This window comes from Salmo trutta, chromosome 30 (assembly GCF_901001165.1).
Source record: "Salmo trutta chromosome 30, fSalTru1.1, whole genome shotgun sequence".
In the NCBI taxonomy this organism is placed as follows: domain Eukaryota; kingdom Metazoa; phylum Chordata; class Actinopteri; order Salmoniformes; family Salmonidae; genus Salmo; species Salmo trutta.
Window position 1 is genome coordinate 21,593,167 of NC_042986.1, and position 12,902 is coordinate 21,606,068.

The 12,902-nt window shown below is 41.5% G+C and overlaps 1 protein-coding gene across 2 annotated transcripts in view; it reads right to left on the reverse strand.

The window, feature by feature from the left end:
• nt5dc2 (5'-nucleotidase domain containing 2) overlaps window positions 1-12,902 on the reverse strand; it is a 42,810-nt gene that overhangs the window by 1,313 nt on the left and 28,595 nt on the right. Inside the window, exons 6-13 of one of the 2 annotated variants that reach the window (XM_029723331.1) lie at window positions 11,238-11,366; window positions 7,702-7,762; window positions 6,871-6,973; window positions 6,618-6,719; window positions 6,402-6,483; window positions 4,104-4,190; window positions 2,056-2,196; window positions 443-507 (exon numbers count right to left, since the gene is read on the reverse strand). In XM_029723331.1, coding sequence (XP_029579191.1) covers window positions 443-507; window positions 2,056-2,196; window positions 4,104-4,190; window positions 6,402-6,483; window positions 6,618-6,719; window positions 6,871-6,973; window positions 7,702-7,762; window positions 11,238-11,366 — 770 coding nt within the window. Of the gene's footprint in view, window positions 1-442; window positions 508-532; window positions 1,019-2,055; window positions 2,197-4,103; window positions 4,191-6,401; window positions 6,484-6,617; window positions 6,720-6,870; window positions 6,974-7,701; window positions 7,763-11,237; window positions 11,367-12,902 lie in introns of those variants that run through there. The other variant, XM_029723332.1, reaches the window with a different exon arrangement.

Genomic DNA, 12,902 nt, shown 5'->3' on the forward strand with positions numbered 1-12,902 from the left:
CCTGAGGCAGTTTGGAACTCGGTAGTGAGTGTTGCAACCGAGGACAGACAATTTTCTTGCGCGCTACAGCACTCGGCGTTCCCGTTCTGTGAGCTTGTGTGGCCTACCACTTCACAGCTGAGCCGTTGTTGCTCCTAGATGTTTCCACTTCACAATAACAGCACTTACAGTTGACCAGGGCAGCTCTAGCAGGGCAGAAATTTGATGAACTGACTTGTTGAAAGGTGGCATCCTGTGATGGTGTGCCACATTGAAAGTCACTGAGATCTTCAGTAAGGCCATTCTACTGCCACTGTTCTATGGAGTTTGCATGGCTGTGTGCTCGATTTTAATACACCTGTCAGCAACAGGTGTGGCTGAAATAGCCGAAAGCACTAATTTCAAGGGGTGTCCACATACTTTTGTATATTTAGTGTATAATATCTACTAACACTAGACTCACCGAAGCTCTTCTCTCTCCTTCAGCCAATCCTGCAGAACTTTCTTTGACTCTGGATCTCGATGCATCTGCACAAGTGCAATAAAAATGTTTTTACTTGAACACTTTCATCTTAACATAAAAAAACATGGCATGGCTGATGGGTAAAAAATATATCATAATATTAGCTTGTAAAAGTAGTGCTTATTGTGGGGGTACAATTGATTGGGACCAGAGTATGTGCAGCGGGGCTTGAGCGGAGCATGATCAATTTGACTGGAGCACTGAGCGAGATTCCCAAAGGCTGGAGCCCGCTCCAATTTCGCTCCAGTAGCGCTCACTTCACAAGCTCAGGGCATGCCTGGCCCAGCATGCATTTGTAGTCTACTTGAGTGCTACTATAGCCCCTTTCTTTAACTACTGTTATGGAGTTCACAAAATATTTGAATAAAGAAACTGATAAAACACAGTTGCAAAATCAAAATGACTTACAAAGATGAGGACCAAGAGAGGGAGTGCGGTGATGTAGTCTCCACAACTAAAGAATCATTGTGGAATCTGAAAAGAGGCGTATCCATGATGGTATACTTCATGTACATGCTAAAAGAAAGGAACGAGGTGGGTAGATAACTAAGTGTGTCACTGTAGCAAAAGTATTTATAAAAAAAAGTTAAAAATCAGACCTCTTAAAAGTTTAGTTAATTTTTGTTCTATTATCTATACAATAGGCCATAATTGATTTTGGCCAATAGGCCTGGCATATTCCCACTTTTAAGGAGCTTTCTGGTTATTTTGCCTAAAAACCTTTAGGCCTACATATCTTACCTATAGAAAAAAACAACTCTGCATCTCTGCCCAGCCTGACCAGAGTGGCCAAAAGGGTGTTTAGCATCCCCCGTGGCTCTGCAAGCTCAGAAAGGATATTCTCCACTGCTGGCCTGTTTCTAAAAATGAATTCAAAAGGCACAGTAGACTGAGCCAAATAAGGCATTTTTCATTTAATTCTAAGTCACAGCCTATATGCTCAATTTATAGACTATAATGATACAACGAAATGTTGTTTAAATGCTGAGTGCTTTATGTCCCTACCAGCCTATTCTGTCACACTTGCAAATGCTTCACAATGTATTCCTTTGTAGGCTATAGCCTTGAAATAATACAGCCTAAATAATTCATGTTCGTTCCTTCTTAGGCTCCCTGTCTGGCTCCTGACCTATTTAGAGTGTTTAAATGTTGTATAATATTTCATGAAGCCTATTTGAAATGAGCGCTTCTTACATTCCCCTTTTCATGTTTATTAAAATACTTTTCATTCATATCATATGGTTTGGTTTTAATACTTCAAAACCATATGGTAGGTCTAGGCAGTCACAAAAATAGATGGGTGTTGGTTAAATTGTGATTTTAATGAATGGAGCGAATTTTGAGCAGTATTTTTTCCCCCACTGTGAGTGTGGAGCGGTGCTGCTCCATGAGCGATGAGTGGGATTTCCGACCGCTCAACTCCGCTCACATACTCTGATTGGCACTACATTCCATATAGGCAAGAGACCCATCATGGTAAATGCAACATTGCTTTGACCTCACAGTTTGCCGATTTCTATGTTGTAGAAGACCCTATAGCTCTATAAGTGTACCTGCATGCGTTCCAGTAGACCGGTGAGTGCCTGCAGCCAGGTGAGGCCCTGGGCATACTGCTCCGTGTTCACAACCCTGGTCTCCACCTCCAGCTCCGGTACTATGGCTCCCGTCCGCCAGCCGTGACGCAGCATCAGGTCCTGCAGAAGAGCATGAGTAGTCAGCCCAGTACAATGACTAGCCACAACATTACACAGGTTATTACAGTAAGCACGTGAGACACACAGTCCTTAAAACAAAGTACATTTCTGTTCGCAATTTCCTGTGTTGAGAAATCACATCCACACTACCTGCATCAGTCACCAAAATATTTAGATACAGTACCAGTCAAAAGTTTAGACACACCTACTCATTCAAAGGTTTTTTCTTAATTTTTTATAATTTTCTAAATTGTATATTTAACTTTTTTACATTTTAGTAATTTAGCAGACACTCTTATCCAGAGCAACTTACAGTAGTGAATGCATACATTTCATACATTTTTTTTGTGTGTACTGGTCCCCCGTGGGAATCGAACCCACAACCCTGGCGTTGCACACACCATGCTGGCGTTGCAAACACCATGCTCTACCAACTGAGCCACAGGGAAGTAGAATAGTGAAGACATCAAAACTATGAAATATCACATATGGAATCATGTAGTAACCAAAAAAGTGTTACATTTTTCTATTTCAGATTCTTCAAAGCAGCCACCCTTTGCCTTGATGACAGCTTTGAAAACTCTTGGCATTCTTTCAATCACCTGGAATGCTTTTCCAACAGTCTTGAAGGAGTTCCCACATATGCTGAGCACTTGTTGGCTGCTTTTCCTTCACTCTGCAGTCCAACTCATCCCAAACCATCTCAATTGGGTTGAGGTCAGAGGATTGTGGAGGCCAGGTCATCTGATGCAGCACTCCACTTTCCTTCTTGGTCAAATAGCCCTTACACAGCCTGGAGGTGTGTTGGGTCATTGTCCTGTTGAAAAACAAATGATAGGCCCAAACCAGATGGGATGAAGTATCGCTGCAGAATGCTGTGGTAGCCATGCTGGTTGTGTGCCTTGAATTCTAAATAAATCACAGTGTCACCAGCAAAGCACCACCACACCTCCATGCTTGACGATGGGAACCACACATGCAGAGATCATCCGTTCATCTACTCTGAATCTCACAAAGACACGGTGGTTGGAACCAAAAATCTCAAATTTGGACTCATCAGACCAAACAAGACAAATTTCCACCGGTCGAATGTCCATTGCTCGTGTTTCTTGGCCCAAGCAAGTCTCTTCTTCTTATTGGTGTCCTTTAGTAGTTGTTTCTTTGCAGCAATTCAACCATGAAGGCCTAATTCACTTAGTCCCCTCTGAACAGTTGATGTTGAGATGTGTCTGTTACTTGAACTCTGTGAAGTATTTATTTGGGCAAAAATTTCTGAGACTGGTAACTATAATGAACTACCTCTCTGCAGCAGAGGTAACTCTGGGTTTTCCTTTCCTGTGGCGGTCCTCATGAGAGCCAGTTTCATCATAGCGCTTGATGGTTTTTGCGACTGCACTTGAAGAAACCTTACAAGTTCTTGAAATGTTCCGGATTGACTGACCTTCATGTCTTAAAGTAATGATTGACTGTCGTTTCTCTTTGCTTATTTGAGCTGTCCTTGCCATAATATGGACTTGGTCTTTTACCAAATAGTGCCATCTTCTGTATACCACCCCTACCTTGTAAAAACACAACTGATTGGCTCAAAGGCATTAAGGAAAGAAATTCCACAAACTAACTTTTAACAAGGCACATCAGGTGACTACCTCATGAAGCTGGTTGAGAGAATGCCATGAGTGTGCAAAGCTGTCAAGGCAAAGGGTGGCTACTTATAATTAATATATTAACATATTTTAATTTGTTTAACACTTTTTTGGTTAATACATGATTCTATATGTGTTATTTCATAGTTTTGATGTCTTCAATATTATTCTACAATGTAGAAAATAGCAAAAATAAAGAAAAACCCTGGAATGAGTCGATGTGTCCAAACTTGTGACTGGTACTGTAAATATAGTATGACTCACTGCCAAGTCACTGTACAGATGATCTCCAAAGTACAGCACCTTGGATCCTCTCCATCCTGTGAGCCTGAGAAAGTCAAACAGGTTGCCCTACAACAAGGAGACAGCGTAATGAATGTCACAAGGAATTATTATTAAGTTAAATCAGGCAATGGTTGAAGTTAACAGAGGAGGAAATATGGCAAACAAAGGACCGTGGATTGGTAAAACTACAACATGACTAATGACAGTAATTATGTGGTCTGCTGAGGCCTTAGCAACAGACAATTATTGGCCTTGGGGGTCAGTCTGGCAATGATATTGGCAGTGTTCTTAGAGGAAAAGTACTGCATGGTTAACATGTCCAACTGTGAGGCAACAATACATGTAATTTCATCAAAATGGTATCCATTTATCACCAAGCCTGATCGATTGTCCCCAAATCTTATCCAGATAACAGAGAACGAGGTGGCCTCATGCTTGTCACATATTAAGCCACAGAAAGCACCGGGCCCAGATGGACTACGGGGCAAAGTACTGAAGGTCTGCGCCGACCAGCTCAAGGGAGTCTTCACACGACTGTTTCAACTCCTTCTGAGCACCTCTACAGTGCAAAACTCCTGGAAGGTGTCGAACATTGTACCAGAGGCCAAATCACAAATGACTTTCGCCTCTTCTGGCCCAATGCATGGAAAGGGTTGTTAGTAAACACCTTACACTGTCCATAGCAGATCAACTGGACCCATTACAGTTTGCCTATTAGTCACAGAGGGGACTGAGGATGCTATCCTGACCTTGGTGAACATGGTGGCTAGTCACCTTCAACATGTTATTTATTGATTTTAGTTCAGCTTTCAATACAATGCAAATACACATACTGCTGAAACGACTACTGGACCTGAATGTCAACGGAGGCCTCGCAGGTTGGATCAAGGACTTTTAACTGACCGCCCACAGAGGGTCCACATGAATGGGGCCCTCTCTGATGAACTGACACTGAACACAGGGGCACCCCAGGGGTGTGTCCTTTCACTGTTGTTGTTCTCGATCTACACTAACGAAATGAAGATCCAACGAAACAATGTGAGCCAATGTGAGCCTTTCAAGTATGCGGATGACATGGCTCTAGTAGGACTCTCTTTTTTAAAGATGCTACGTCAGATGGGTAAAACTATTTTAAACAGACCAACAACCTTCAAGAATGGTGCCGGTCAAGTGCCCTCCACATCAATGTGAAAAAGACAAATGAGCTGATCATCAATGGCAACAACTTGCCAATGTCCCAACCACTCTCTCTGAACGACCAACCAGTGGAGGTGGATGAGTGTTTTAAATACCTAGGGACACAAATTGATAACAAGCTGAGTTTTGCAGAGAATGCAGACAGTATTTTTTTTTAAAGCAAGCCAGCGCCTGTTTTTAATCATGAAATTGAAGGGGTTTGGGGTCAGCCAAGATGCTCTGGAGAGGGCGTACAGCAGCTTGGTGGAGAGCATCCTCACGTTCAATATGACAGTCTGGTATGGTAATCTGAGCGTGAGGAGCAAAAGCAAACTGACCAGAATAGTAAACACAGCCAGCAAAGTAATTGGTCGACCACAGGCACATTTGAGCAGTCAACCATAAAGAAGGCACTGGCTGTCGTTGGCAACCCCTCCCACCCTCAGTTCGAGAGGCTTCCCTCTGGCCGCCGCTTCAGAATGCCCATGGCCAAGAAGAACGTGTTCAAACATTAATTCATTCCTTGTGCTGTTGGACTACTAAATGATTTGATCCGTATATGTACTTACCTATCCAGTGCAGTTGGGACAGCAGACAGTTGTGAACGTATCAATGTCCTATGTTTTTAGTATGATCAACTGACTGGTTTAAGTGTGTATGATGTGAGAATGTATGTGTATGTGATCCTTTTAATGGAAGGTGATGTCCATCCTGGATGGACAATAAAGTTTTAGTCCATTCTATTCTGACCTAAATTCAAGAACAAGACTAACATCTTTGCACAGGCTTCAAAGGCCAACTTTGTAATACCAGCCTAACTTAGACTTTGGACATTTGATTCAGGTTGATTAAAGAGTTAACTTAACATGCCAGTCCAATCATGCGACATTCACTTCCCACAATAAAAGGAGCAAATGCGGTTTTGACATTGTGGTAATTTGTGAGATTCACAATCTGTTACGCAAGTAGTCAATGCTGGTAAATCCTGCAACTGAGTTAGTCATATATTTTCCAAGTTAAAAAGACAGTACCAGCCAACGTGCCACTTTAGCTCCATATACTGTATACAGTAATACTGCTGGGTAATGTCTACGCTCTTACCTGTTTGTAGACCTGGCCCTTATCCAAGCTCTTGATCTTGTCCCACTGAAGGTCCCCGTTGCTATCCAAACGTCTGAAAGGTCTGCAAGTGGCAAATATGGTCACAGAATGACCTGAACAGTATGCATTTTCTGTGAATTTATGTGAAGACCAAAGTTTCGGAATTTGGACACGTCTTGATTGGGAATATAAAGATATGCAGAGTACCAGACTTACTTGCCACAGCTGTTGAAGAAGTGTGGTTTGTCAGCTTGAACAATGACAATGTCAAACAAGTCCCTCCAGTCCTTTCCTACCATGTATTTCATCCCTTTGTCTCTAAATAATGAAGAAAAAAAGCTGGTTAGTCAACAACCATGAAAGGTACAGATAATGTGCAGAGCTGAAAGTGCCCAGAGAACAAATCAATAACCTGCATATATATATATCTCTGATTAACTCAGTTAGTTTGGTGGATGGTGGCACTCACACAAAGCTAAATGGGCTGTTGGTTATAAGGAAGAGCTTCTTGCCATGGCTTGCCAGACGGTGTAGAACTGCATATGTCTCATCTCCTCTGAGGATATATTTCTCTGTGGGAGGGAGATGAGAAGAGGGGTGTCAATTCTGACTGGAATATCCCCTGACTTCAAGCAGACTGAGCTTCCCTAGAGCATTTCGAAAGTATGTAAATATTCCACTTCCATCAGAATGTATTGTTCCTTGGAAGAAACTGTCAGATTTTCCCATTTGGAAACAGTCCTGTAGCATTTAAGCAAAAGATGAAGGCATTTAAAGTAATTTTCTCGAGACTGTGAGAGAGCAGAGTATAAAGAGATAGATATGTCCTAAAATGTTCTTCTCTCAATTCCTGCCAAACCTGAACTCCGTAAACACATATTTAAACAAAAGCTAGGGTTTAAGATTATAAATTGTTAAGTGTACTGTCATTTTTATATTCACTTAAAAGTATGGTAATATTTTTGCAATTTAATGTATGTTAGTAACATTTTATATATGATCTTGACTTCCACTTAGCCATGGTTTTCTGGCCTAAATAAAATATGCTTTTTTACCTAAATCATAACCCGAAAACTATTATCTGCAGGGCTGTTAAATTGCTACACTGTTTAGGTTTTCAAATACAGAGAATGAAGAGTGAATCAAGACCACAATGCTTTTTATATAGGGGATTTTCGCACTGTTCAGTTTGAGAGAACCTGCAAACTGGGTGTGGGTGACATAGGAAGCATCTGATACAAACATATTTGAGATTTATGTCTAGAAGCAAATATTTTAAAAACATAATAGTATATCTCACCCAAGTCTTGCATTATCCACTTGTACATGTAGCCTTTGATATGCACCATTCCAATGGCATCCTGTGGAAAATAAACACAGTGGATAAGCAGTTGAGCTGACTGTTTTCTTTCACTGAGTATTCTTATATACAGTCATCTTGCTCAAGGTTTAAATACATCCTTGACTCGACTTCTGTATTTACACTTCTGATGGCTTTCTACACCTATCTAACAGGAAATTTAACCAGACACGTTTTTTTCAACATGGTTCTCTTCTCTCTCTTGGGAGAGAACATTCATTGAATGTTGCATAGTGTGCTATAAACAGCTAGCATCCCTAGAATCTTGCCACTCACATACTGTACTTCTGTAACTGGTAAGTACAGTTTGTTCAGAACCAATCATAGACATTCTGAATCAGCAATTTTACAAAACAAGGCATGCATAGCCTTCTCAAACAAACCACAAAAAAGGAACCAAAGGGAGTGACATATATAGGGCAGGTAATCAAGGAGGTGATGGAGTCCAGGTGAGTGTCATAATGTGCGTAACGATGGTGACAGGTGTGCGCCATAACAAGCAGCCTGGTGACCTAGACGCCGGAGAGCGAGCATACTTGACAGTACCCCCTCCAAGGTGCGTTCGGCTCCAGCCGCAGGACACCAACCACAGGGACAATCCCGGGGATCAGGAGCGGACTGGTCGCCTCCGCCGAGGCGCAGAAACCTGACGAACCGGCTGAGGCGTGAGAGCCTGGCGATCCGGTTGAGGCGTGAGAGCCTGGCGATCCGGTTGAGGCGTGAGATCCTGGCGATCCGGTTGAGGCATGAGAGCCTGGCGATCCGGTTGAGGCGTGAGAGCCTGGCGATCCGGTTGAGGCGTGAGAGCCTGGCGATCCGGTTGAGGCGTGAGAGCCTGGCGATCCGGTTGAGGCGTGAGAGCCTGGCGATCCGGTTGAGGCGTGAGAGCCTGGCAAGCCGATGGAGGCAAGGAAGCCTGGCGATCTCGCTGAGGCATGAAAGCCGCTCTTATCCAGACCAACTTACAGGAGCAAATACCGTAACTTCCGGACTATAAGCCGCAACTTTTTCCCCACGCTTTGAACCTTGACGCTTAAACAATGACGCGGCTAATATATGGATTTTTCCCGCTTTCAATTTTTTAAATTTTTTTAAACACATTCTGTGACGTGCTCAGTTTTTTGGCGGCATGAAGCTTTCACTAGACCAATGAAATTGCCGAACGGGTTAAGGTCAAACAACTTTTTGGTTTACTGTTTAGATTAAATCGAGCGCTCTCAAACTTCCCATCATTCTGATTACGGTAGTCATTTTGTCACCCTCATCATGGCAAACACACGGAGAAATGCATATGATGCAGCTTTCAAGTTGAAGGCGATTGATCTGGCTGTTGGAAAAGGAAATAGAGCTGCTGCACGGGAGCTTGGTCTTAATGAGTCGATGATAAGACGTTGGAAACAGCAGCGTGAGGAATTGACTCAGTGCAAAAAGACAACTAAAGCTTACTGCTAATTTTACATTTTTTGTTACAAGCCGTGTTTCGTTAAAGCCTTTTTTTTTTTTACAAGCCGTGTTTCGTTAAAGCCTATTTATTTTTGTTACAAGCCGTGTTTCGTTAAAGCCTGTGTAAAGTTCATTTGTTTCAATGTACCGGCAGGCACCTGCGGCTTATAGACATGTGCGGCTTATTTATGTTCAAAATAATATTTTTTTTTAAATTCAGTGGGTGCGGCTTATATTCAGGTTCGCTCAATAGTCTGGAAATTACGGTAGTGTTAAGTGCCTCAAATCAAATCAAATGATATTGGTCACATATACATGGTCAGCAGATGTTATTGCGAGTGTAGCGAAATGCTTGTGCTTCTAGCTCCGACAGTGCAGTAATATCTAACAAGTAATCTAATAATTCCACAACAACTACCTAACACACACAAATCTAAGTAAAGGGATGGAAAAAGAATATATACATAGAAATATATGGATGAGCGATGACCGAGCGGCATAGGCCAAGATGCAATAGATGGTATAAAATAAAGTATATACATGTGATATGAGTAATGTAAGATATGTAAACATTATTAAAGTGGCATTGTTTAAAGTGACTAGTGATCCATTTATTAAAGTGTCCAGTGATTGGATCTCAATGTAGGCAGCAGCCTCTCTGAGTTAGTGATTGCTGTTTAGCAGTGTGATGGCCTTGAGATAGAAGCTGGTTTTCAATCTCTCGGTCCCAGCTTTGATGCACCTGTACTGACCTCGCCTTCTGGATGGTAGCGGGGTGAACAGGCAGTGGTTCGGGTGGTTGTTGTCCTTGATGATCATTTGGCCTTCCAGTGACATTGGGTACTGTAGGTGTCCTGGAGGGCAGGTAGTTTGCCCTCGGTGATGCCGACAGGATGCTCTCAATTGTGCATCTATAAAAGTTTGTGAGGGTTTTAGGTGACAAGCCACATTTCTTCAGCCTCCTGAGGTTGAAGAGACGCTGTTGCGCCTTCTTCACCACACTGTCTGTGTGGGTGGAACATTTCAGTTTGTTCGTGATGTGTACACTGAGGAACTTAAAACTTTCCTCTTTCTCCACTGCTGTTCTGTCAATGTGGATATGGGGAGCTCCCTCTGCTGTTTCCTGAAGTCCATGATCATCTCCTTTGTTTTGTTGACATTGAGTGAGAGGTTGTTTTCCTGACACCACACTCCCGAGTGCCCTCACCTCCTCCCTCTAGGCTGTCTCGTCGTTGTTGGTAACGTTGTTGGTAATCAAGCCCACTACTGTTGTGTCGTCTGCAAACTTGATGATTGAGTTGGAGGCATGCATGGCCACGCAGTCATGGCTGAACAGGGAGTATAGGAGGGGGCTGAGCACACACCCTTGTGGGGACCTTGCTCAAGGGCACAGACAGATTTACCTAATCGGCTCTGGGATTTGAACCAGCGACATTTTGGTTACTGGCCCAACGCTCTTAACCACTAGGCTACCTTCCGGCCCAAATCATCTTATCAAGTCACTGGCGAGTGGCAAAGTGCTTCGGTGCCGTAACAGCTTCACTAAATTTCGCAAATGTCAGTTTTAGAAGAAAAAATGTTGCTATATACACTAGACTAATATTGATGCAACATTGGCCGTTTTCAACCAGAGAAGTTGGTTTTTGAGTTCAACTGCCCGTTAAACGGAATGAGAAGATCAAATAGTATGCATCTTTTTCATTAAGGGGGAATGAAAGAACTTTTGGCTCACTGACCGACCGGCACAGCATAACAAACAATGTTAAAATCACATTCCCAACTGCCTTGCACACTGGTAGACAAAAGGACCATTCACAAATATTGACTTTGGTGCAACTACTTATGAGCTAGGATGCAGCAATCAACTAAGTTAGTTACATTATTTAAGTCAAAAAGCATTTTTGTTAAAAGCCTCTATTTCCAGAACCAGTTATTTGCCCACATTTTGAAAGCTGGTTTCAGTTTGAATGTCTCAATTAAAATACAGTATTATCTTTGGATTCAAGTTTGTCAGAATGTGGGAATGCACTCACTGAAACGTCTTTGTAGAGATGACCAGGGTCATATTCAATGTCATTGGAGTTGAAGTAGTCATTGGCAGCAGCCAGGAGAGTCATCTCTGGGATGGAGAAAACATCCATGAACTGCTTCATCACAGGACCCTGTAAGATAACGTTAGCTCAACGGGATAAAAGACAAAGCTGAGCCTCAGCAAGAAAACAAACAACAAATCTGATGTTTAAAAACGATTACAAATGATTTAGCCTATAACAGGTCTTAATACAGATCTAATCCTTGTGTGAAATTAGTGGGATGACAATCTAACACAAATACCATCTTATTCCAAACCAAGTGAGACATATTCATGCACTCTAGTCAGTTAATTGCTTTTTATTACCGTAACACAGTATGAGCCGAACACTGACCATTAGTTTAGTAGGCAATTTTATGAAGTGGGCAAATAAACTCAACTTCACCCAAAGCTCTGAGGTAACAAGATTTACAGAGCAATAATGGAGTGGGACCATGTATGTTTCTACAGTAGTTGGCCTTAAGTCTCCATAAGACTGATTAAAATACAATTTGGTGAAGAGCAGGTCATGGACATGCTTGACACGGTAAAACTTGATATATACCGTGCATTCGGAAAGTATTCAGACCCTTCACTTTTTCCACATTTTGTTATGTTGCAGCCTTATTCTAAAATGGATTGAAAATAAAATATTCCTCATCAAGCTACACACAATACCCCACAATGACAAAGAGCAAACAGGTTTATAGATATGTTTGGACATTTATTAAAAATAAAAAACAGAAATACCTTATTTACATAAGCATTCAGACCCTTTGCTATGAGACTCGAAATTGAGTCCATGTGCCATGGATTCGGTACAATCGAAAATATCTTCCCAACTATTTTTCAATCTATATGGCACAGCTGTCAATTATTTGGGCCTTAAATGAAACTCTTTTATTTATCACAATTTTCTTTATCCAATTTTGGTCTTTAATGCAAGGCCAACAGACAAGTTCCTTACTTTCCCCCCCTTCTGCTTGTCTCTTCCATTTTTGCAGTAATTCTGCAATTAGTTTGGTTGTAATTTTGGTAGAGCAGACATTTCCATATATTTTTGTTAGCTGCATGTGTGACATATCTCCACCAGTCCTATTCATGATATAATACATTTTTTTAAGTATGTTTAAGTATGTTTTTAATCAATTAGTATATTTGAGTTTAACCACAATATTTGCTGTATTATTTGTTCTGTCTTTTCTGGTGGATTAAACTGAAATTACAATCAACTTTCTATGGCTTGTTTTAAAAATAGCAATATTTTGGAGAATAGCGATTTTCATATTTTCAAATAAACGAAAGTGAGAGGTTGTAATCTGAATAAAGGGAAAAAGGCCGTTCTTGAACATGGGGTGAGACATTCTTACTAATCTGCTGGAGAACCAGTTTGGATTTAAATATAACTTTTGTATGACTGACGCCTTTCGTGAGAGGTCTATTGCTTAAATATTAAATCATTTCTGCCCTCCAAAAGCATATTCATCATATAAATAGGCCCGTTTAATTTTGTCTGGCTTGCCTTTCCAAATAAAATGTTGTATTTTCTGCTCATATAATAAAAAAACATGACGCTAGGTGTAGGGAAGACCATAAACAAATAGGTAAACTGGGGTATAACTAAAGA